Genomic DNA, 24,400 nt, shown 5'->3' with positions numbered 1-24,400 from the left:
AACGGATACATGCTACATATGTGGAGAAAAAGGACATTCAAGAACGAATGTTCGGAAAATAAAACAAGTAAGAGCAAAAATGAAGAGAAGAACGTTGAAACACTCATGACAAATATATGAAGAAATGTCAAAGACAATCGAACAAAGACAAGAGTAGATCAAGGAATGTTAACTCTTTTAATAGCGATTTGTCTAGTTAAACTCTTGTAACCCGCTTACAAACTCGTTATAAACAAGAGATTTTGTAAAAATGAATGGGTATTTAAATCCCTAATATATAAATAACATATTAGCATATAGATCGTGTCTGTACACAAGAATGCTATTATTTATTCAAGTTTAGAAATTTTTGAACATCTATCATAAATAGAAAAGTAAATATAAAGAAAAGAATTGATTAAATTAGGCATAACAATATCATTCCTTAAAGAGGATAGAAACTAAGAAATAATCGAAAGGATGACGGATGGAAAGAAAGTATCAAAATCATAAATAATAGGATGTCATGAAGATTCCTGCAAAAGAGATTCGATAGATTGAATATGAGAAATATCTAGTTAACATTAGTAAATAATTAGAATACTGAAGGTAAGGTAAATAATTAAACACAATTGGCCACTGTGTTTAGCGATTTACAATTACTTACGACATTCTAAATTATAAACTTACTATATCATCCAAAGATATAGAATGAACAAAAGAGATATAATATACTAGGAAGCATTAGTAAAAAGTCAAATAAGAGAGAAGGGGGTTATCTATTCCTTATAAAATCACGGAAATGTATTTACAAAGAAGATTGCATGTAAAACAAGATGATATAGCATTAGAACATCTACTTAAGATAGTAGATTCAAATAGATGCTAAAGATAAAACCATTGAGTCTGAATATTTTTATTACCCAAGAATGGAAGAATTTAGAAGACCTGGAGAATTAGAATATTGGAGTTTCAAAAATTTAAGTAAACATATACAAAGCAAGACCAAGGAACCTCAAGAGTAAGTAATCAACGAAAATCAAATCTCTGAAGAAGAATGTTATGACACAATCCACTTGTTAGACAAAGGAGATAATGATATCCTTAGATTCGGAAACCGAAAGTGGATACCGATAGTTGGAAAGCTACGCAAAGCAATAATGAGCAAATTTAATAAGTATAGGATACACTCTGGAAGTGATAAAACATACCACAACCTTAGAGCGAATTATTGAATTACGACATGAAAGAGATATCACTTCATATGAAATAAAGGATCTAATTCATTTTACAAGTCAAAACCGAGCATTAGAAACCTTTGGACTATTCTAAAGCAACTCAAACTCCCCATGTTAAAATGAGTAAAGATAACCATGAATTGTATTACGAAACTTCCCAAGAATTCATGCCAATACGATGCAAGATGGGTTATTGTTGATAAACTAACAAAGTTTACCCATTTTTTCCCCAACTAACAATTCGTACTCGATGGATAGATTAGCATGAAATTATGTGAACAACATCATGTCCCTACACGGTGTGCCACTATTCAAAATCTTAGTCAAGACAGTCGAATTACATCCCATTTATGAGATACTTTCCACAAATGTTAGGAAACTCAATTGAACTCTAGCATTGCCTATCATCCCCAAAAAGATGGGCAAAGTGAAAAGAAAAATCCAAACGTACGAGGTTATGCTCCGCGCAAGTATAAAAGATTTAAGTGGAAGTTGGATAATTATTTTCCCCTAATAGAATTCGCGAATAATAATTACCATATAAACATTCGAGCCACACCTTATGAGACGTTATACGAACATAAATGCCAAACATCCGTGTATTGGTCTGAAACGAGAGATAACTGAATGTCTAGACACGAAGTAGTCCACGAAACGATGAATAAAGTATTACAAATCTATGAGTGACTCAAGGTGACGTAAGATCGCCAAAAGAGTTACGCCAATGTCTATTGTAAAATCATTAGAATTATTGTAGGCAATAGAGTTTTATTAAAATTTCGCTTTAAAAAGACATGTTCGCTTCAATAATAAAAGAAAATTTAGCCCAGGGTTTATAGGACCATTTGAAATAGCTCGAGCGAATCGGTACTGACACATACCATCTGTGACTACCCGAAGAAACGAAAAGGATATACGATGTATTCCACGTCTCTAATCTACGTAAATATCTAATAAATGAATCTTTATCGATGCCCTTAAAGGATATTGAAATAAAAAAAATATTAAATTCAAAAAATAACCCATACAAACCGAAAATCAGATAAATAAAGAAAACTTGTGTGACGAACGTTGAAATAAGTTAAAGTAAAAAGGAACTCACAACAAGGCCCCGAGTATACTTGGAAACCTGAATCCGAAATAAAGAAAAGGTATACCAACTTGTTCTAAAAAGCGAATCTCGCAGACGAGATTCATTCCAAGGTGGAGAGGATGTAACGTCATGAAAATAACAGGTCAAAAACACCAAGTTCAAAAGACAAAGGGCCAAAAATGACAAATTTCAAACATAAGGGACCAAACTAAAAATTTTAGCCTTCACGTCCGATCGCGATACGCGACGGCTGAAGACTCTACGTCCTCGTGTATCGCGATGACGAGGTCTGACAGGGTGACACGTGTCTGGGCCCATCGCATATCGCGCCGGGTTCTGAATTCAGCCTATAAATAGCAAGATCCACCCATTCATTTCTCACACCCATTTCACACAACTACTTTCTCTCTCTTGAAATTACTCCATCTCTACCTCGTTTTGCGTGCCACCAACCTCGTTTTCGTACCAAAAATCCAACATTATACCTCGTAAACTGTGTCGACCCGACGACCCGCCTCGAAGTACATCCCGACCTGAGACGACCCTCCTCAAAGTGTGTGCCGACCCAAGACAACCCGCCTCGAAGTGTGTGCCGACGAGACTTGAAGATCGGCGTGCCTTGATTTGCATGCCAAGGGAGTGTTGATCAAGATTCTCAATATACGTGCAAGCGTCGAAGTGCTGCCCGAGAGTCTAGAAAATAATAAACCAAACAAGGTAGGCAAAATGTCCAAATAAAATAATAATGAAATAATAAAGGCTTAGACCCTAGTCAAGGGTAAAGTAAATACCTCAAAAATAAACAAAAGAAAATAAAACAAATAAAGTATAAAGATAAAGATAAAAGTATAATTTTTTATTATAAATGATATATGACTATTATTTAAATAGATTTTAAATAATAATAAAAAGAGAAAGAATAAAGAAACAAATAAAATAATCTTTATTAATAAATAAAGATAAAAGTATTATTTAAAGATATTTTAAATAATAATAAGTAAATGAAAATATTTATAAATATATATATTGTTTATATTATTCATATAAACTAAATGATGTATATATATATACATATATATATATAAGTATACGATTTGGAAAACGTAGATTTTAGAAAAGAAAATATGTCGGACTAAAGGTTCGAACGTAAGAATAAAAAGTATATGATTTGAACTATTGGTTCAAACATGATTAGAAAAAGAAATATAAAAAGAAAGAAATAAATATAGATATGATATTCTTTGTTATAAATATTATTTAAGGATATATTATTCTTAAGTAATAAGAAAAGAAAAGTATACGTTTATTAATGAAGAAGAAACGTAAAGTTTAAGAAAAAGAAAAATAAGTTAAACTAGGCGTTTTAACATGTAAAAGAAAAGAAAGAAATAATATTTTAAACTAAAGGTTTGAAATAAATAAAGAAAAGATGTTTTGAAATAAAGATTCGTAAAATCAAGGTAAAGATTATACAAAAGAGACTAAACGTCTTAAGCCGGATTGTATATCCGACTAACAAAAAGTTATACTCGTACTATAGGTGCGAGATAACAAAGAAGAGGGAAAGACCCTTGGATAGTGTATTGAAGCTGATCCAAAAGAAAAAGGGAAAGACCCTCGGACAGTGTATTGGAGCTGATCCAAATTGGAAAAAGTGAATACGTCCTAAACTTTACAAACTTGTTTAAAACGAGTCAAATAAATTAAATGAAAAGGTTTACATAGGACTACGTGTCTCTAAAACATTTATAAACAAAAGTAAAAGCGCTAGCCCTCAGGCTGTCATGTACGTTTGTCTGGATCCTTACTTATGTGGTATACGCGGTGGGCACATCGCACCACACCTGGTCATATTATGCTTTCCTGCGGGGAGCACGACCATGTGTATACGAATGGTACTTAATTAAGTCAAACGCTGCAGTGTTTGTCTGGGTATTTAGTGTAGAGACTTGAGTTTATAATTGTGTTGTTTAAAGTTTGATTATTCCTAAGTCAAGATGGGTCAGTCATAACTATGTCTCGAGGAGTAATCAAGTATAAGAAAATATTTTAGCGTCAACGTATTTACCAGCATATCGCTGGCGTATTTTCTAACATTTCAGGAAAACTACAGTATCAAGAATTGGAGCCATTCATGAAGTGGATGTTCGCAAGGTAGAGATGGCTAATTGTTTTAATTATTAAAATAACACGATAAATTAAAACAACGATTTATAAAACAAATATTTGGGTATTTATTTCCCGAGAAGCTTTCAAAACAAAGGAAATTATATTTTATTATTAATGGTTTCAAAGTACATAAATATAATAAAAAAATCTTCCGCTAAAATAAACTCTGATATATTTAAAAAATCGGTACCAACTGTTGGTCACACGCCTAGGCCCTAAGTCGGGGTGTGACACTAGACGCGAAAGATGATCAGCCGCCACATTTTCGGCCCCCTTTTAATCACGAATCTCAATATCAAACTCTTAAAGCAACATGATCCATCGGATAATACAAGGCTTAGCATCCTACTTGCTGAAGAGATATCGAATAGCAGCATGATCTGTGTACACAATCGTCTTAGACAGAAATAGATAGGACATAAATTTATCGATTGCAAACACCACAGATAAAAGCTCTTTCTCGGTGGTGGTATAACTCTCATGTGAACCATTTAAGGTCCGGATAGCATAGTAAATCGGATGGAAGTGTTTATCATTCCGCTGTCCAAGAACCGCTCCGACTGCGAAGTCGCTCGCGTCACACATCAACTCGAATGGTAATGACCTGTCAAGAGCAATCATGATCGGGGTGTTAACAAGTTTGTCTTTCAAAAGATCAAACGCCTCGATACACTGCTCAAAAAAAATTAATGAAACATCCTTCTCTAGAAGTTTGGTCATGGGTTTCGCGAACTTAGAAAAATCTTTGACGAACCGGCGGTAGAACCCAGCATGACCTAGAAAATTCTGGATGGATCTCACAGAAGTGGGCGGGAGAAGATTAGAAATGATTTCGACCTTCTCCCGGTAAACCTCTATCCCCGCACTCGAAATCCAATGCCCAGAAAAATGCCCTCGCGAACCATTAAATGACACTTCTCCCTGTTAAGGACTAGGTTGGTGTCAATGCATCGGGCCATCATCTTCTCAAGATTAGAAAGATAATAATCAAAGGAACTCCTAAAAACAGAAAAATCATCCATGAACACCTCCATGGATTCCTCGATCATATCATGGAAAATAGCCACCATACATCTCTGGAATGTGGCTGGAGTGTTACAAAGTACGAACGACATACGTTTGTAGGCAAATGTTCCGTAAGGGCAGGTAAAAGCGGTTTTCTCCTGGTCATCGGGAGCTATCGGAACCTAGAAATACCCGGAGAAACCATCTAAGAAGCAGTAGTACTGCTGACCTACCAAACGCTCCAACATCTGATCAATGAAGGGTAAAGGAAAGTGGTCTTTCCTGGTGGCATCATTCGGTTTGCGATAGTCGATGCAGACTCTTCATCTAGTCACAGTCCTATTGGGAATGAGCTCGTTCCTCTCATTGGTGATGACAGTTATGCCACCCTTTTTACGAACAACTTGAACTGGACTCACCCAAGCACTATCAGAAATGAGGAAAATGATCCCCGCAACAAGGAGTTTAATAATCTCCTTCTTCACAACCTCTTGCATTTTCGGATTAAGCAACCTTTGCGGCTGAACGTCAGGTCTAAAATTATCCTCCATGAGGATTTTATGAGTGCAAAAAGAAGGGTTGATACCCTTAATGTCGATAATCTTCCATGCAATCGCCTCTTTGTGCTCTCGTAGCACCCTCAACAACTTCTCCTTCTTGACCTCCGTCAAAGCAAATGCAATGATAACCGGTAGCTTCCTCTCTTCATCTAAAAACGCATACTCCAGATGGGCAGGCAAATCCTTAAGCTCTAAGGAAGAAGGAGGACTCTCGACGGAAGGTCGGTCCATCGGATCATCTCGTGTGATCTCAGCAGACACGCCAGACTCAGGGCCATGTGACTCGGTGTCGTCATCCAAGGACTGATCGGTCATGGAAACCATATCAATCTTCCGAATCTCCCTATTGAGAATCTGGGTTTCGGAGGCAGATCCTCCATATATCTTGCAGAAAAATTCCCCAACATATTCCATGATGGTATCGATGAAGTATAAGGAGTCATCAGCAGACTTGGGGTGTTTTATTGACTGTCGAACGTCAAAGGTGACGTTCTCATCCCGAACTCTCAAAATCAACTTACTCTCGCAGACGTCGATCAACGCCTGTGCAGTGGCAAGGAATTGTCGGCCTAAGATACGTGGGACACTATCATCATCGTTCAAGTCCAAGATGACAAAGTCTACCAGGAAGATGAACTTGTCGACACGAACAAGCATGTTCTCGACCACCCCTCGGGGGTATTTCACAGAACGATCAGCAAGCTGGATACTCATCCAGGTAGGCCTCGGTTCGCCTAAACCCAACTTGCGATACACGGAATACGGCATGAGATTAATACTGGCACCAAGATCCTCCAGTGCATAAACTACCGTATCATCACTCAAGATCGGATATCTTCTCTGGTAACTTTCTCTACAAAACTGCATAGCAACTAGCACTTAATGGGATGAAGAGACCTTTTCTAACTTCTCCTTATTCGAAAGAATATCCTAAAGGAACTTTGTATATTTCTCCATTTGAGTGAGTGCCTCAAGGAATGGAATGTTAAGGTGAAGCTGCTTCAAAAGAGCAAGAAATTTGGAGTTCTGATCCTCGTCTCTATCCCTGCGAAGTCTACCGGGATATGGAAGTCTAGGTTTGTAGACTCTCGTTGGTGTGCTGGGTAACTGCTGGTTTTCGGCCTATGTTGTACTTCCTGGGATGTGCCTCTAATGCACCTTGGCCGGTGGAGACTCCAACTGAATCTCATCATCCACCTGCTCTTCTCCATCGACTGCAGGCTCCTCAATGACTCCTCTCGTCGCCTCCTGAATCACGGGCTCACTACGTTCCCCTGCACCGCTCCTCATCGTCACAGCCTTCGCGAATCCCTTTGGGTTCTGCTCGGTGTTGCTTGGAAGTGTTCCTGGCAACCTCTCATTCAGATGACTTACTATTTCTCCCATCTGCCACTCGGGATTTTGAATTGACGCTTCCTGATTCCTCATTAATGACTCGTGATCCCGAAATTTCTCTTGGGTATCTTTGTGACGGGAATCTTCTCGAGTCATAAGCTGTGACAACATCTGTGTCTGTTGTGCCATGATCTCCTCTAACGTGGGCTTCTTCTCCCCGCTAGTCGCTCCCTCACCGGGATCCTGAAATAGACTCCGACGCTGCTGGAAGCCGGACTAATTTCCGTTCCTCCAGTTGAAATATTGATTGCCTCTCCACCCGAATTATAAGAATTGAAAGAATTTTGATTTCGCTTCGGATTACTAACAAAGTCTACCGCCTCCTCCTGGAAACCTACGGGGCACTGAACTGTATCATGCCCTCCTTTACAGATCTCGCACAAATTACTCTTCACCTGCAAGTCCTTCACAACCTGTGCCACGAGTGCGGTGTCCGTGTCGAACGAATGCATACCGCAAGATAAGGAGTCGACGGTCTTAGTGCTCTTAGCTGGTGGTCGCTGGTATCCACTCATGGATAACCTATTAAACAAAGCAATGCACTTATCAGTATCCTTCTTCGTCAACAAATTTCCTCCCGCAGCCGTGTCAAGCATACTTTGCGTCACGTACGTCACCCCATTATAGAACTTCTCAACAACTGCCAAGTCTTGTAGGCCATGGTTCGGAAATAAAGCAAGTAGATTTTTGAATCTCTCCCAAGCTTCATAGAAACTCTCGGTGTCCTCCATCTGAAAAGAATGAATCTGATTACGCAAACGAGCGGCCTTAGCCGGAGGATCGTATTTCTCAAGAAATTGGGTCTGCATGGTGGCCCAAGTGGATATGGAACCCTGTGGGAGGGACTCAAGCCACAAACTCTCATGATCAACGAGTGAAAACGGAAAAACGTGGAGTTTAATGGCGTCTCAGATACGCCGGCAAGATGAAAAGTGTCGCAGATACACATGCAATGGGAGTGAGATGAGAATGCAGGTTTTCATGGAGCAACCCGTGAAATTGAGCAGAATGAGAGGTGGTGTTCAGAATGTTAGATGGAATCTGCTAATTCGTCGTAACTGCGATGGCTGGTGGATCAATGCCGTATCTCGTGCTCACATCGACCGGACGGGCCCGGTCTGCAACTGTCCTCTTCGGTTGTGGAACTGCGTCACCCATAATCCTATCCCTAATGACGGATTCAGAAAAATTAGAAGAAAATGATGTATTACCAACAGAGGTAGAAGGACTGGAAGCCGGTCTGGTACGACGTCTCTCACGAAACTCTCTCTGGTTCGGAAAATCACTCAGATTTAGGCGGTCCTAGAGATCGAATACGTCGCATACAACTATTAAGATAAACAAAAGAAACTAAAATTAGCTAAACTATTTAAACAAAGCAAAAGAAAACAAGTAGCAAACAAGGTAGGTTCTAACTCGAGTCGTTTTCAATACGCCTCAAAACGTGTCCTCGGCAACGTCGCCAAAAACTTGATATGTGTCTAATGAATGCTCTTTCTATGGAACTCACAACTAAGCTTTAAATTTATAAAACTGAAAATCCTAAAGTCACCACACACAACCGGCAAGTGTACCGGTCCAAAGTAGTATAGACCTAAGAAGTCCGAGTATCGAAACAAGGACACATGAGAACGCCTATGATCACTAAACCCTAGACAAGACCTTCCTAAGAATAATATTTTTTAAATTTATTTGTTCAATAATTAAAATACTTAACCTAAATTACTTTAACTAAATTATTAAACTTAACTTAACGAAACTTTATGACTGCGACTGACAATGGAGAAAACATCTACCTAGGTAAGAATCAAATTGAAGGTCTACCAAGCTAATGGATTAAATGATATCACGACACCGGTATCTAAGTATGACGCAACTAAGGTTTACTCAAGAAAGCTAGATCACCTCTCGGTCTCACCAAAAAACTCTAACTTACACTTAATTGATTTTAAGAACAAACCGGGAAACGAATGCTAAGGTGTTCTAATGCCGACTCACCTCTCGGTCTCACCGACACACGAACCTAATGGAAACGAATACTACGCAACCAAGGATAGAGGAACAATTTGGTTTAACTCAAACTAGACCAACTAATCGCTCATAAACCCAAACCCGACAAGAACCGAACCCGCTCTCGTGCAATCCTAATCCTAACAAGTAAAAGCTATGAGACCACTTTACTTCCTATCACCTCTCGGTCTCTAAGAAGGTGTTTACCCGTTTAGTTCAATCAATTAACAACTCAACAAACCCTGTGATTTATCCTACCGCAATCAAAATCTAAACACAAAGTAAAGAATCAAACAGGCTACATTCAATCAAAACTAATTCAACCAATCGAAGCAAGAGGTTTATAAGTATAATTAGACAAATCACAGCCACTAAACACAGCCTAATTCAATATTAAACCAAACTTTCAATATCAAATCAAGTCATATTGATCAAACAATCCACTAAACTCATTAAAACCTAATAATAATAATCTATCCTAGGTAGAACAAATAAGATTAGCTATTCATGATTTTTGGACAGCAACATATACTCAATGTAAACACCATATTAATCATCACAAACATCATTAAAATCATTCAACAATCAATGATAATCAATAACAACTTAATCTCTAAATTAATTGCAAAACAATCCAACTTTAAAGATCAAATCATAAGAGTTATGAACATAAACAAAAACATAAAGTTTATAAATGTCATACTCTTGTATAAGGCTGAGATTAATGATGAGAAACCACCCTAGCTGATGTCCCGAGTCACCTTTAGCCTTTTTTTTTCCTTGGCTCAACAATTACAAAAAATGATTTATTTATTTATTTTTATTTTTTTGTGATGTAAATTGCCGATCGGACTATTGTATGGTGTAGTTAGGGTTTTTTTTTTGTGCTTTCCTATCCACTTGCTGCCCATGCCACTTATTTTACCAATAAAACACAATTATATGTTTCTTTAAAACCAACAATTCTCCAAACCTTTCCTAGCCACACAAATCCAAAGAATAATCAATATTTTCCTTTCTTTGTGGCTGCTGCAATTTTCGATCGACAATTAGAGGGTGTTAGGATTTTTTTATTTTTTTGTTATATTAATATATTGAGCATGAAAGGCTTAATTCTTGTGGGCTTGGGTCGGGCCTTGAGTTTACTCTTCAAAACTTGATCATAAAGCCTTTTATGTCTTCCAAAACCCGGTCCTTTTTCTCTTTTAAAACCCGTAACCTACAACAATTATTAAACTTTGTAAGATCAAGTTAAAACGAGTTAAAAACATTATTTATTATATAATTAGGCCATTAAAAGATGATAAAAATATGCGGAAAATAAGTGTGTTTCACAACACATCAGACGCAGCGGCGTATGAAACTGGTTCAAGTGCTCTTCATGTGCAACAAGCCTAAGCTCTTGATATCATTTGATACCACTTGTTATGATTAATCGCACACACTTATAATGTGGCCCAAGTGGATATGGAGCCCTATGGGAGGGACTCAAGCCACAAACTATCATGATCAACGAGTGAAAACGGAAAAACGTGGAGTTTAATGGTGTCTAAGATACGCCGGCAAGATGAAATGTGTCGCAGATACACATGCAATGCGAGTGAGATGAGAATGCGGGTTTTCGTGGAGCAACCCGTGAAATTGAGCAGAATGAGAGATGGTGTTCAGAATGTTAGATGGAATCTGCCAATTCGTCGTAACTGCGATGGCTGGTGGAGCAATGCCGAATCTCGTGCTCACATCGACCGGAGGGGCCCGGTCTGCAACTGTCCTCTTCGGTTGTGGAACTGCGTCACCCATAATCCTATCCCTAATGACGGATTCAGAAAAAATAGAAGAAGAGGATGTATTACCAACAGAGGTAGAAGAACTGGAAGACGGTCCGGTACGACGTCTCTCACGAAACTCTCTCTCTGGTTCGGAAAATCACTCAGATTTAGGCGGTCCTAGAGATCGAGTACGTCGCATACACCTATTAAGATATTTAAACAAAAGAAACTAAAATTAGCTAAACTATTTAAACAAAACAAAAGAAAACAAGTAGCAAACAAGGTAGGTCCTAACTCGAGTCGTTCTCAATACGCCTCGAACCGTGTCCTCGGCAACAGCGCCAAAAACTTGATATGTGTCTAATGAATGATCTTTCTATGGAACTCACAACTAAGCTTTAAATTTATAAAATGGAAACTCCAAATGTCACCACACACAACCGGCAAGTGTACCGGTCCAAAGTAGTATAGACCTAAGAAGTCCAAGTATCGAACAGAAGGACACATGAGAACGCCTATGATCACTAAACCCTAGAGAAGACCTTCCTAAGAATAATATTTTTTAAATTTATTTTTTTAATAATTAAAATACTTAACCTAAATTACTTTAACTAAATTTTTAAACTTAACGAAACTTTATGACTGCAACTGACAATGGAGAAAACATCTACCTAGGTAAGAATCAAATTGAAGGTCTAACAAGCTAATGGATTGAATGATCTCACGACACCGGTATCTAAATATGACGCAACTAAGGTTTACTCAAGAAAGCTAGATCACCTCTCGGTCTCACCAAAAAACTCTAACTTACACTTGATTGATTTTAAGAACAAACCGGGAAACGAATGCTAAGGTGTTCTAATGCCGACTCACCTCTCGGTCTCACCGACACACGACCCTAATGGAAACGAATACTACGCAACCAAGGATAGAGGAACAATTTGGTTTAACTCAAACTAGACCAACTAAGCGCTCATAAACCTAAACCCGACAAGAACCGAACCTGCTCTCGCGCAATCCTAATACTAACAAGTAAAAGCTATGAGATGACTTTACTTCCTATCACCTCTCAGTCCCTAAGAAGGTGTTTACCCGTTGAATTCATTCAATTAAAACACTCAACAAACCCTACGGTTGATCCTACCGCAATCAAAATCTAAACACAAAGTAAAGAATCAAACAAGCTACATTCAATCAATACTAATTCAACCAATCGAAGCAAGAGGTTTATGATTATAATTAGAAAAATCACAGCCACTAAACACAACCTAATTCAATATTAAACCAAACTTTCAATAGCAAATCAAGTCATATTGATCAAACAATCCACTAAACTCATTAAAACCTAACAATAATCATCTATCCTAGATAGAACAAATAAGAATACTATTCATTATTTTTGGACAGCAACATATACTCAATGTAAACACCATATTAATCATCACAAACATCATTAAACTCATTCAAAAATCAATGATAATCAATAACAACTTAATCTCTAACTTAGTTGCAAAACAATCCAACTTTAAAGATCAAATCATAAGAGTTATGAACATAAACAAAAACATAAAGTTTATAAATGTTATACTCTTGTATAGGGCTGAGATTAATGATGAGAAACCACCTTAGCTGCTATCCCGAGTCACCTTTAGCCTTCTTCTTTTTTCCTTGGCTCAACAATTGCAAAAAATGATTTTTTTTTGTGATGTAAACTGCCGATCGGACTGTTGTATGGTAGAGTTATGGTTTTTTTTGTGCTTTCCTATCCACTTGCTACCCATGCCACTTTTTTTACCAATAAAACACAATTATATGTTTCTTTAAAACCAACAATTCTCCAAACCTTTCGTAGCCACACAAATCCAAAGAATAATCAATATTTTCCTTTCTTTGTGGCTGCTGCAATTTTCGATCGACAATTAGAGGGTGTTAGGATTTTTTTATTTTTTTGTTATATTAATATATTGAGCATGAAAGGCTTAATTCTTGTGGGCTTGGGTCGGGCCTTGAGTTTACTCTTCAAAACTTGATAATAAAGCCTCTTATGTCTTCCAAAACCCGATCCAATTTCTCTTTTAAAACCCGTAACCTACAACAATTATTAAACTTTGTAAGATCAAGTTAAAACGAGTTAAAAACATTATTTATTATATAATTAAGCCATTAAAAGATGATAAAAATATGCGGAAAATAAGTGTGTTTTACAACACATCATACGCAGCGGCGTATGAAACTGGTTCAAGTGCTCTTCATGTGCAACAAGCCTAAGCTCTTGATACCACTTGATACCACTTGTTATGATTAATCGCACACACTTCTAATGTGGCCCAAGTGGATATGGAGCCCTGTGGAAGGGACTCAAGCCACAAACTCTCATGATCAACGAGTGAGAACGGAAAAACGTGGAGTTTAATGGCGTCTCAGATACGCCGGCAAGATGAAAAGTGTCGCAGATACACATGCAATGCGAGTGAGATGAGAATGCGGGTTTTCGTGGAGAAACCCGTGAAATTGAGCAGAATGAGAGATGGTGTTCAGAATGTTAGATGGAATCTGCCAATTCGTCGTAACTGCGATGGCTGGTGGAGCAATGCCGGATCTCGCGCTCACATCGACCGGACGAGCCCGGTCTGCAACTGTCCTCTTCGGTGGTGGAACTGCGTCACCCATAATCCTATCCCTAATGACGGATTCAGAAAAAGTAGAAGAAGAGGATGTATTACCAACAGAGGTAGAAGAACTGGAAGACGGTCTGGTACAACGTCTCTCGAGAAACTCTCTCTCTGTCTCGGAAAATCACTCAGATTTAGGCGGTCCTATAGATCGAGTACGTCTCATTCAACTATTAAGATAAACAAAAGAAACTAAAATTAACTAAACTATTTAAACAAAGCAAAAGAAAACAAGTAGCAAACAAGGTAGTTTCTAACTCGAGTCGTTCTCAATACGCCTAAAACCGTGTCCTCAGCAACGGCGCCAAAAACTTGATATGTGTCTAATGAATGCTCTTTCTATGGAACTCACAACTAAGCTTTAAATTTTTAAACGGAAACTCCTAATGTCACCACATACAACCGGCAAGTGTACCGGTCCAAAGTAGTATAGACCTAAGAAGTCCGAGTATCGAACACAAGGACACATGAGAACGCCTATGATCACTAAACCTAGACAAGAACTTCCTAAGAATAATATTTTTTAAATTTAGTTTTTAATAATTAAAATACTTAACCTAAATTACTTTAACTAATTTATTAAACTTAACTTAACAAAACTTTTTGACTGCGACTGACAATGGAGAAAACATCTACCTAGGTAAGAATCAAATTGAAGGTCTAACAAGCTAATGGATTGAATGATCTCACGGCACCGGTATCTAAATATGACGCATCTAAGGTTTACTCAAGAAAGCTAGATCACCTCTCGGTCTCACCAAAGAACTCTAACTTACACTTAATTGATTTTAAGAACAAACCGGGAAACGAATGCTAAGGTGTTCTAATGCCGACTCACCTCTCGGTCTCACCGACACACGACCCTAATGGAAACGAATGCTACGCAACCAAGGATAGAGAGCCAATTTGGTTTAACTTAAACTAGACCAACTAATCGCTCATAAACCCAAACCCGACAACAACCGAACCCGCTCTCGCGCAATCCTATTCCTAACAAGTAAATGCTATGAGATGACTTTACTTCCTATCACCTCTCGGTCTCTAAGAAGGTGTTTACCCGTTGAATTCAATCGATTAACACACTCAACAAACCCTACGGTTGATCCTACCGCAATCAAAATCTAAACACAAAGTAAAGAATCAAACAAGCTACATTTAATCAAAACTAATTCAACCAATCGAAGCAAGAGGTTTATGAGTATAATTAGAAAAATCACAGCCACTAAACACAACCTAATTCAATATTAAACTAAACTTTCAATAGCAAATCAAGTCATATTGGTCAAACAATCCACTAAACTCATTAAAACCTAACAATAATCATCTATCCTAGGTAGAACAAATAAGATTAGCTATTCATGATTTTTGGACAGCAACATATACTCAATGTAAACACCATATTAATCATCACAAACATCATTAAAATCATTCAACAATCAATGATAATCAATAACAACTTAATTTCTAACTTAATTGCAAAACAATCCAACTTTAAAGATCAAATCATAAGAGTTATGAACATAAACAAAAACATAAAGTTTATAAATGTTATACTCTTGTATAGGGCTGAGATTAATGATGAGAAACCACCCTAGCTGCTGTCCCGAGTCACCTTTAGCCTTCTTCTTTTTTCCTTGGCTCAACAATTACAAAAAAACTATTTTTTTTTTATGATGTAAACTGCCGATCGGACTGTTATATGGTGGAGTTAGGGTTTTCTTTTTCTTTTTTTTTTGTGCTTTCCTACCAACTTGCTGCTCATGCCACTTTTTTTATCAATAAAACACAATTATATGTTTCTTTAAAACCAACAATTCTCCAAACCTTTCCTAGCCACACAAATCCAAAGAATAATCAATATTTTCCTCTCTTTGTGGTTGCTGCAATTTCCGATCGACAATTAGTGGGTGTTAGGATTTTTTATTTTTTTGTTATTTTAAAATATTGAGCATGAAAGGCTTAATTCTTGTGGGCTTGGGTCGGGCCTTGAGTTTACTCTTCGAAACTTGATCATAAAGCCTCTTATGTCTTCCAAAACCCGATCCTTTTTCTCTTTTAAAACTCATAACCTACAACAATTATTAAACTTTGTAAGATCAAGTTAAAACGAGTTAAAAACATTATTTATTATATAATTAAGCCATTTAAAAATGATAAAAATATGCGGAAAATAAGTGTGTTTTACAACACATCAGACGCAGCGGCGTATGAAACTGGTTCAAGTGCTCTTCATGTGCAACAAGCCTAAGCTGTTGATACCACTTGTTATGATTAATCGCACACCCAAACTGAACACGACACACGAAAGGTTCGGTCTAAACTGACTTATGTCCACAGGTGGAAACTAGGTTTTCTTTATTAAGTGACAAGGGGTTACAAGTACATAACGTCATATATATATATACACACACACTACTTGGGTTTCCGTCTTATTATACAAGAAATCTAAACCGGGTCGGGTTTTTGTCTGGCTACCCTACACCCGTCTGCCCTTTGAACTTTCAAATAATAAACTGGGCCACACAAGGCCTACGAATCCAACAGATTTCCACAATGTGTAGTCGGTATATAGCCACCGGATGATTTTAGAAGTGTCGTGATGGCACATAGAGTAATAGAAGAATGTCGCTTGAAACATGCAAATTGTCGTTGTTCAAATCTCGCGCAAACCCAGAATTGTCGCTAGCTAGTGTCGCTAAGCCTAACAGTTTTATCACAAACTTATATTAACTAATGTCGTTCAAATCAAAGTGAACTTTCATAGAGAGTGTAGCTGAAACTATTGCAACAACACTAATGAAGAGAACCCGAAGTGTCGTGTCGCTGGATGAATTTTGCCTAAGTGTTGCTACAAGAACAATAAGTGTTGCTATTTGAAGCTGGTGTAATCTTTTCACCGTTTTGACCGCAAATACCCAAATATAACCATAAAAGAACCAAAGAAACAGTTCTGGAATGACCAAACGAAACCTTATCACCAGACCTTCGATCTAAAATTTCTATTTCAGCATTTTAAATACAAAGCTGACTATAAAATGAAGAAAAGACAAATATATTTTTTTCCCAAAAACTAAGAAAATAGATAGCACATACCCTCCGGTACCAAATTTTAGTTTCGTTTTTCTCTAGTTCAAATGCAAGCTTGATAACTAACAAGTTCAGATATGTGAAATACCAATTGAGATAGTAGTCAGGATCCAAAATAGAGAAATATGTTGACAACGAGAAAAAACAAAACATCTCAGCTAACAAACATTTTTTGATTGAGAAAAGCCAAAGATACAAACACGGAACGATCCTGCTATCCTATTACAAACACCAAAACCGAGTGTAAGAAACAATTCATATATAACAACGCAATTCCAAATGACTAAACTAAGACGACCTAAAGGCCAACAATATAAAAAGCTGAGTATCGCAGTCAGACTATCAGCGACACTCTGAAGTGCCGCAATAGTCTGGCTGACATGTAAAGCGTCACTACTAGATAATCAGTCTTTGTGAGCTTGTGCGACACTAGGAAGTGTCGCAATTATTCAGGGCGACACTCTTAATGTCGCTATAACTGTCTATGTTAATAAAAAAATCTCCTTGTTAACGACCCGACCTTTATTCTTATGGATATGTAGCAACCCAAATGATCCTATTAACTTTAAGGAAGTTTATATACGTAACTTATTTTTTAGGCAAGTATATATGCATTTAATGAAGTTTGTAGGGTATAAGAAATTGCCCCTAATTTAATACATATGACTTTATTTACACCAACATATATTTTCATCAACAAATTACACTATTCCTAAATTACACTAATTTCTAATTTAATGACGTGCCCGAGTATATTGGACATGAGACTTCGGTTGTTCATTGGATTAGATAATAAGTAAATTGGTTTTGATTTTTTGTATTTCAAAATTTTAGTACCCTATCTAACATCTGATTTCTATCTGATTCGTATCTATTCAAATTCAAAGCGAATTAGAATAAAATATGAATAACCTAAAATTAACCAAATAATGTGAACCAAACAACATAATTTTCCTATTTTTTATTCATAACATTTTACTAATATATAGAACATGAAAATTACAAATTAGCTTTGAAAATAAATTTAAAGTTCAAACTTTAAACTATAGTCTAAATAAACACACAAAACCATAAAATAACACTAATAACATGTTATTTATTTGGATTAAACGGGTATCTGAATAATACGAACAATCTGAATTTTTTAAAAATATATATCCGAATTCGATCCGAGTCTGAATTAGTTATCTGGATCAGTTTATTTCAGTTTCAATTTTGGTTCAAATTTTGATTTTTTTTCCTTGATTTTTAGTTTTTCTAAGAGCTCAACATATTCTCTAAAAATATGTGAGATAAATTTATAAATTATATGGTACGGTTATAAGTGGTTGTGAGCAGGGTAGAGAGAAAATGCTATACGGGAAAGTTAAGTTTGGGGTTTTACTGTTCACACCGTATAATATTTTAATATTTTCTGAAAATGGTTGTGAGTGAAGGGAAGATAAATAATAATGATAAAAGTATGATAGTTTATTAATTAATTGTAAATAATAGATAAACTTTAGTGATTTTTAATATTTATATATATATATATATATGAATATATAATAGGGAACTAAATGTGAATGTCTAACACATCAACTTGAGACCTTCAAAAGTCTCTACTTTACCCGCTACCCAAATGATATTTACATTGACAAATTTAAAGATAAATAAAACTCAGTATAATAATATAATGCAGGCTTTTGGTAAGTACACATTTGACTAACATTATATTGGTTAAACGTGAAGTTTCATTAATATATAGCTAGTATTAAGTATTAAGACACACGAGTTAATCACTTTTGACTGAGCTTGAACATCACATTGTTCATCATATTGACACCTCCATATATTGACATATAGGCTATAAATATGCCCAAAGATGAATAAACGGGCTAAGAAAGGGTACGTCTTGCCAGTCAAGGCTCCAAAGACCATGTGTAGTTGGCTAGAGTTTGGGGGCATTTGGGCGCGAATACCGACCCCTGGGCGAAATGGGCTGGGGCGTGGGTTATTTGTCGCCGGAAGAAGATTGATTTTATTATTATTATATTACTAGTGTGTGTGATATATATACATATATATATATATATATTATATTATATTTGTAGCCTATGTGTGTGTATGTATATGTATATGTATATATGTTGTGTGTGATATATATATATATATATATATATATATATATATATATATATGTTGTGTGTGTGTATATATGTATATGCAAAATGAATCCTAGAAACAACCCGAACCACCCATTCCCTCCTTTCGGTCAACACCAAGGTTCGCAAAACCAATCGAACGTGAACTTACAATGGAACCCGATGAACCTAAACCAACCGAGCTAACTGTTTCAATTTCCCGACCCGAACCTAAACATGTACGCCAACCGAGCTATATGTTTTTTTATATTTTTAGTTATGTATTTTTTTTAGTTTTTTTTTTTGTATTTCTTTTTAATTTTAATGCATTTTTATTTAATTATTTAAATAAATTGGTTTTTATTTGATTAGTTTAATTATAAAAAGAAAATAATAAAAAAAGATACTGTGGGCCCAACTTGTAGCCCCTACACCATTACACCCCAAAAACAAATTCGCCCATTTTGCTGACTGGGTGCCACGTGTCACAATTTACCCCCAATTTTAGCCCCTCCACTACACATAGCCTAAGGCTGTGTGTAATGGGGCGTGAGATTGGGCGAAGAGGGGCGAGAACACCCCCCCTCCCCCCCGACGATATGTGGGCGAAAATGGGCGGGGGCGGGGTTCTTTTATCGCCGATGGGGTTTTAATAATAATATTATTATATTAATTTGACCGTTGTTACGGTCAAAAATAACAAAAAAAATTTAAACAATATATATATATAAACATACACCGTCTTCTCCATTTCATATCCATTTCATACACAGAACAAACACAAATTCTGCAAAAAATTTAGCAAAATAAATCCTACAAACAACCCGAACCAACCGACACTCGTGGAACTCGCCGCTACCATGAGAGAAATCGTCAAAAAACAAAAAAAAATGTGTCGAGGAACTCAACGAGGCCATGAGAGAAACCGACAAACAACACGAAAAGATTGCCCAAATGTTGGAATTGCGGGAAATGAGTGAAGAATACAAATCCCTCAAAGCGGCCGGGTTACATGAGGAGGCTGCATTATTGCAACGACAACGAATGGAAAAAATGCGCGAATATTATGGATATTAGTATTTTATTTAGTTATGTTTTTTAATATTTTTAGTTATGTATTTTTTTTTTTAATTTTAATGCATTATTAGTTATGTTTTTTAATTGTTTTACATTTCTTTTTAACTTTAATGCATTTTTATTTAATTATTTAAATAAATTGGTTTTCATTTGTTTAGTTTATTATAAAAAGAAAATAATAAAAAAAGAAACTGTAGGCTCAACTTGTAGCCCCTACACCATTACATCTCAAAAAAAAATTTCCACTCCATACTGACTGGGCGCCACATGTCACAATTCGCCCCCAATTATAGCCTCTCCACTACGCATAGCCTAAGACACATCTTCCTAGCTTGTGTTAGTATGGTGTCAGTGTCTGGTAGGGTTTACTGGGCACCAGTAGAGCCTTGTCAAATAAGAAACACTCTTAGTCTTTTTATTTTAGCTTTGGATTGCAGGGCTCTCTATGTCTAAAGATGGCAAAACTATAATAGATACCTATAATGTTTTTTTTTTTTTTTTTTTTTGAAAAATTCTAGTCATAGATGCCTGATAATTTTCCCAAGATTTGGTGGGTTTAATTAATTAATTAACATGCATTTGATGAGTCTACGAAAGACATCAACTAATAATATAAAATAATAATTTATAATATAATAAATTAGACGGAATTGTATGCAACCCATCTAAATAATAACGGGGACACGGGGTAGTTTTAATATGACAAGAGGGATACAAAAAATATATATATTATACTACTACGTATCAAATATGTCGCGGTAACGTTAGTTTCCTCGAAATTTTCACATGTTTTCACTGAAGTCGTGTCTCATACATGGAGATGTCGTATATCTTTATAAATTGGTTGCTCTATTTCATATTTAATTTCAATTCAAGCAAACGCAAGCATCCATGGCTGAAAGATCATTTAAACTCAAATTGATCTCGGCTAATGGGCTCAATAAGCTCACTCGTGTCGGCAAAATGGACGTCTATGCAGTCGCCTACATCAGTGGCGGCACCATGAATCAAGATCAGAAGCAAAGGACTTTCGTCGACAGGGGCGGAGATTCGAATCCTATCTGGAATTGTCAAATGAAGTTTACGATTGACGAATATGCTGCCTTAAAAAACCGATCGGTTCTAGTTGTTAAGATCATAATGGAGGCAACGTTAGGAGATAAAACTATGGGACAAGTGCATGTTCCGATCAAGGGGCTTCTAGAGGGTTATTCGCCTAGAGGTAAATCATTTCAGTTTGTTAGTTATCAAGTGAAGAAACCTTCTGGTAAGCTGAAAGGTGAACTAAGTTTTTCGTATAAGTTCGGCGCAAGTAAGCTTGGAAAGCCTGTCGCAAAACCTGATAAGGCTGACGAGCTTGTTACTCCTTGTAATCATGTCGGAACATATAATAAGTTGCAAGAGCCTGCTACAGGTTACCGATCTACTTCACTGTATCCTTCAGTGTATGAGGCGTCGGTCGATGCTGCTCCGGAGTTCTATCAACCACCAGCACCAACTGCCGCTGCTCCGGGGTTCTATCAACCACCAGCACTACCAACTTTCGCTGCTCCGGGTTTCTATCAACCACCAGCACCAACTGCCACTGCTCCAGGTTATTTTCCGCTGGCCGGGGGTGCAAATTATACTCCTATGGGGTACCCTCAACCACAAGCTGGATATACGTACCAGCAACAATCATGTTATGGTGGGTATCCTCCAAATCAGTCAATTTACAGTGGTTACTCTCAGTTACCACCTATGTATGGTTGGCATCCTCTACAACAGTCAGGTTATGATGGTTACTTTCAGCCTCCAATGTGGTATCCTCTAAAATAGTCAGGTTACGATGTTTACTCTCAGCAACAGTCAGGTTATGTGTTGGTTGGATCAGAGTTTGGAAACAGAGAAATAACAAAGACAGAAACTTGCAGAATGCCTTTTTGTATTATAACTTCAACGATTACAAAAGCAGAAAACAATTGAATACATGCAAAAAAACTTAAACAGAACAACTACTTAAATAGGCTAAAAACTAGACTTGTTCTTCCTAGAAAGGTGGCACTCCTCCTTCCTTTTCTGAACGACTCCAACGTTCACACGAACGTTTATTCATTGCTGCTTTCTCGGTCAGCACTACTCCACTTTACTTGTTCAATGCCATATCATCAATCTTAGTCAGCATTATCCAACATTCTCCCCGTTAATGCTGACTTGGTTAAGGTCCTCCACTCCGATCAAGCTCCTCATTTCTTTGAACTTTATACGTGGCAACGGCTTTGTTAAAATGTCTGCTTTCTGCAGCTCTCCCCGTACATGTTCAACATGTATTTGATCCCGATCCACACACTCTCGTATGAAGTGAAACTTCGTATCAATATGCTTGCTTCGTTTGTGAAATACGGGGTTCTTCATCAAAGCTATTGCAGACTCGTTATCAACCAAGAGTTTTACCTTCTGCGCCTCACTTCCAGTCAATTCACTAAGCAAATTTCGCAGCCACAACGCTTGGCAAGCTGCTGCTGTTGCAGCCATGAATTCAGCCTCACAGGAGCTCAACGCAACAGTCTGTTGTTTTTGTGAGGTCCAAGTGATTAAATTGTTTGAATAATAGAACGCCATACCCGTGGTGCTCCTTCTATCTTCAATATCCAGCCCGTGACTGCTATCGCTGTACCCGCACAGTTTTCCATCTCCAGCCTTTCTATACCACAAGCCAAACCCGGTTGTACCCTTGATGTAACGTAAAATCTGCTTTACTGCTACATGATGGCTCGCTTTAGGTTCTTGCATGAACTTGCTCACCACCCCAACCGAATAGCTTAGATCAGGTCGAGTATGAGTCAAGTACCGTAGACTGCCAATGATTCTCCTGAACTCAGTGGCTTCCACTGATCTGCCATTCTCATCTTTTGTCAGCTTCAATTTTGCTTCCATAGGAAATTGTGTATCATTGCACGTTGCCATTCCAGTACTTTCAAGTATCTTCTTTGCATAACCTTCCTGTTTAATGAAGATACCTTGGTCACCTTGCTGAACTTCGATTCCCAAATAGTAACTTAGAAGACCCAAGTCACTCATATCGAAAGCTTGCTTCATTTTTTTCTTGAACTCTTCAATTTCCCTTTCATTAGACCCTGTTACAATTAAATCATCAACATACACACCCACAATTAAAGTTGACCTGTTGTTTTGCAACTTGTATACTGCTTGATCTTGTGCACACTTGATGAAACCAACTTCTTTTAAGGACATATCAAGCTTTGTGTTCCAAGCTCTTGGAGCTTGTCGAAGCCCATAGAGTGCTTTGTGTAACCTGTACACCCAACCTACTTTCCCTTTAATCTCGAAGCCCAACGGTTGCGTTACATACACCTCCTCTTTAAGCTCTCCATTTAAGAAGGCTGACTTGACATCTAAGTGATGAACAAGCCAGTTTCTTTCAGCTGCAATTGATAGTATCAAACGAATGGTCTCCAATCGTGCCACCGGTGCAAACACTTCCTCAAAATCAACACCTTTTCGCTGCACATACCCCTTTGCTACCAAACGAGCTTTGTACTTAGTTACCGAACCTTTCGCATCCTTCTTTACTTTATACACCCATTTTAACCCAATAGCTTTGTTTCCTTGTGGCAGTTGGGTTAAGGACCAGGTGTTATTTCTTTCAATTGAGTCTAGTTCAACCAGCATTGCTTTTCTCCAAGACTCCTCCTTTGAAGCTTCCTTAAACGAAACAGGTTCGTCATCAGCCAGAAGAAGTTCGTTGTCCTCATACAACTTACGTACTTCTTCATCGGTCATTGCAGAAGCCTGTTGATAAACATCTTGAATTTTCTTGAAGCCCTTTGGTGGTGTATGATCAAAAAATCCATCATGGTCTTCCTCATCTTGCATGGGAAATTGAAGATTTTCTTGCAAATTTCTTGTGGGACCAGCAGATGTAGGTGAACTTTGGTCTGCTGGACATGGGGTATTTTGGTTTGAATTCCCATGTAAGTTCTCCATGTGGTTGATATCTTCATTGGGATTTGGCTGTAAAAAAATTCCTGTTGACATGGACCTTTCACTTTGTACCTCCTTCCAATCCCATCCTTTTGTTTCATAGAAGGACACATCACGTGATACAACTACCCTTTTCTCCTTTGGATTGTACATTCTGTATGCCTTACTTCCAGGCTCAACTCCCAAGTAAATCATAGGTCTGCTCCTATCTTCCAACTTTTGGAAGTTACCTGTTAATT

At 37.3% G+C, this 24,400-nt stretch overlaps 1 protein-coding gene across 1 annotated transcript; it reads left to right on the top strand.

Moving 5' to 3' along the window:
• Positions 1 to 20,982: 20,982 nt before the first annotated feature.
• On the top strand, positions 20,983 to 21,995 carry LOC143621188 (protein SRC2 homolog). Its single transcript, XM_077092699.1, has one exon. It carries the CDS (start codon positions 21,069 to 21,071, stop codon positions 21,993 to 21,995), a length of 927 nt encoding a protein of 308 aa, XP_076948814.1. The 5' UTR covers positions 20,983 to 21,068.
• Positions 21,996 to 24,400: the final 2,405 nt, after the last annotated feature.

This window comes from Bidens hawaiensis, unplaced genomic scaffold, assembly GCF_021521415.1.
Source record: "Bidens hawaiensis isolate Kalapana, Puna unplaced genomic scaffold, B.hawaiensis_p1.1 tig00000326_1, whole genome shotgun sequence".
Lineage (NCBI taxonomy): Eukaryota > Viridiplantae > Streptophyta > Magnoliopsida > Asterales > Asteraceae > Bidens > Bidens hawaiensis.
The sequence above is the reverse complement of the archived record's forward strand: the minus strand, read 5'-3'. Positions and strand labels throughout refer to the sequence as shown.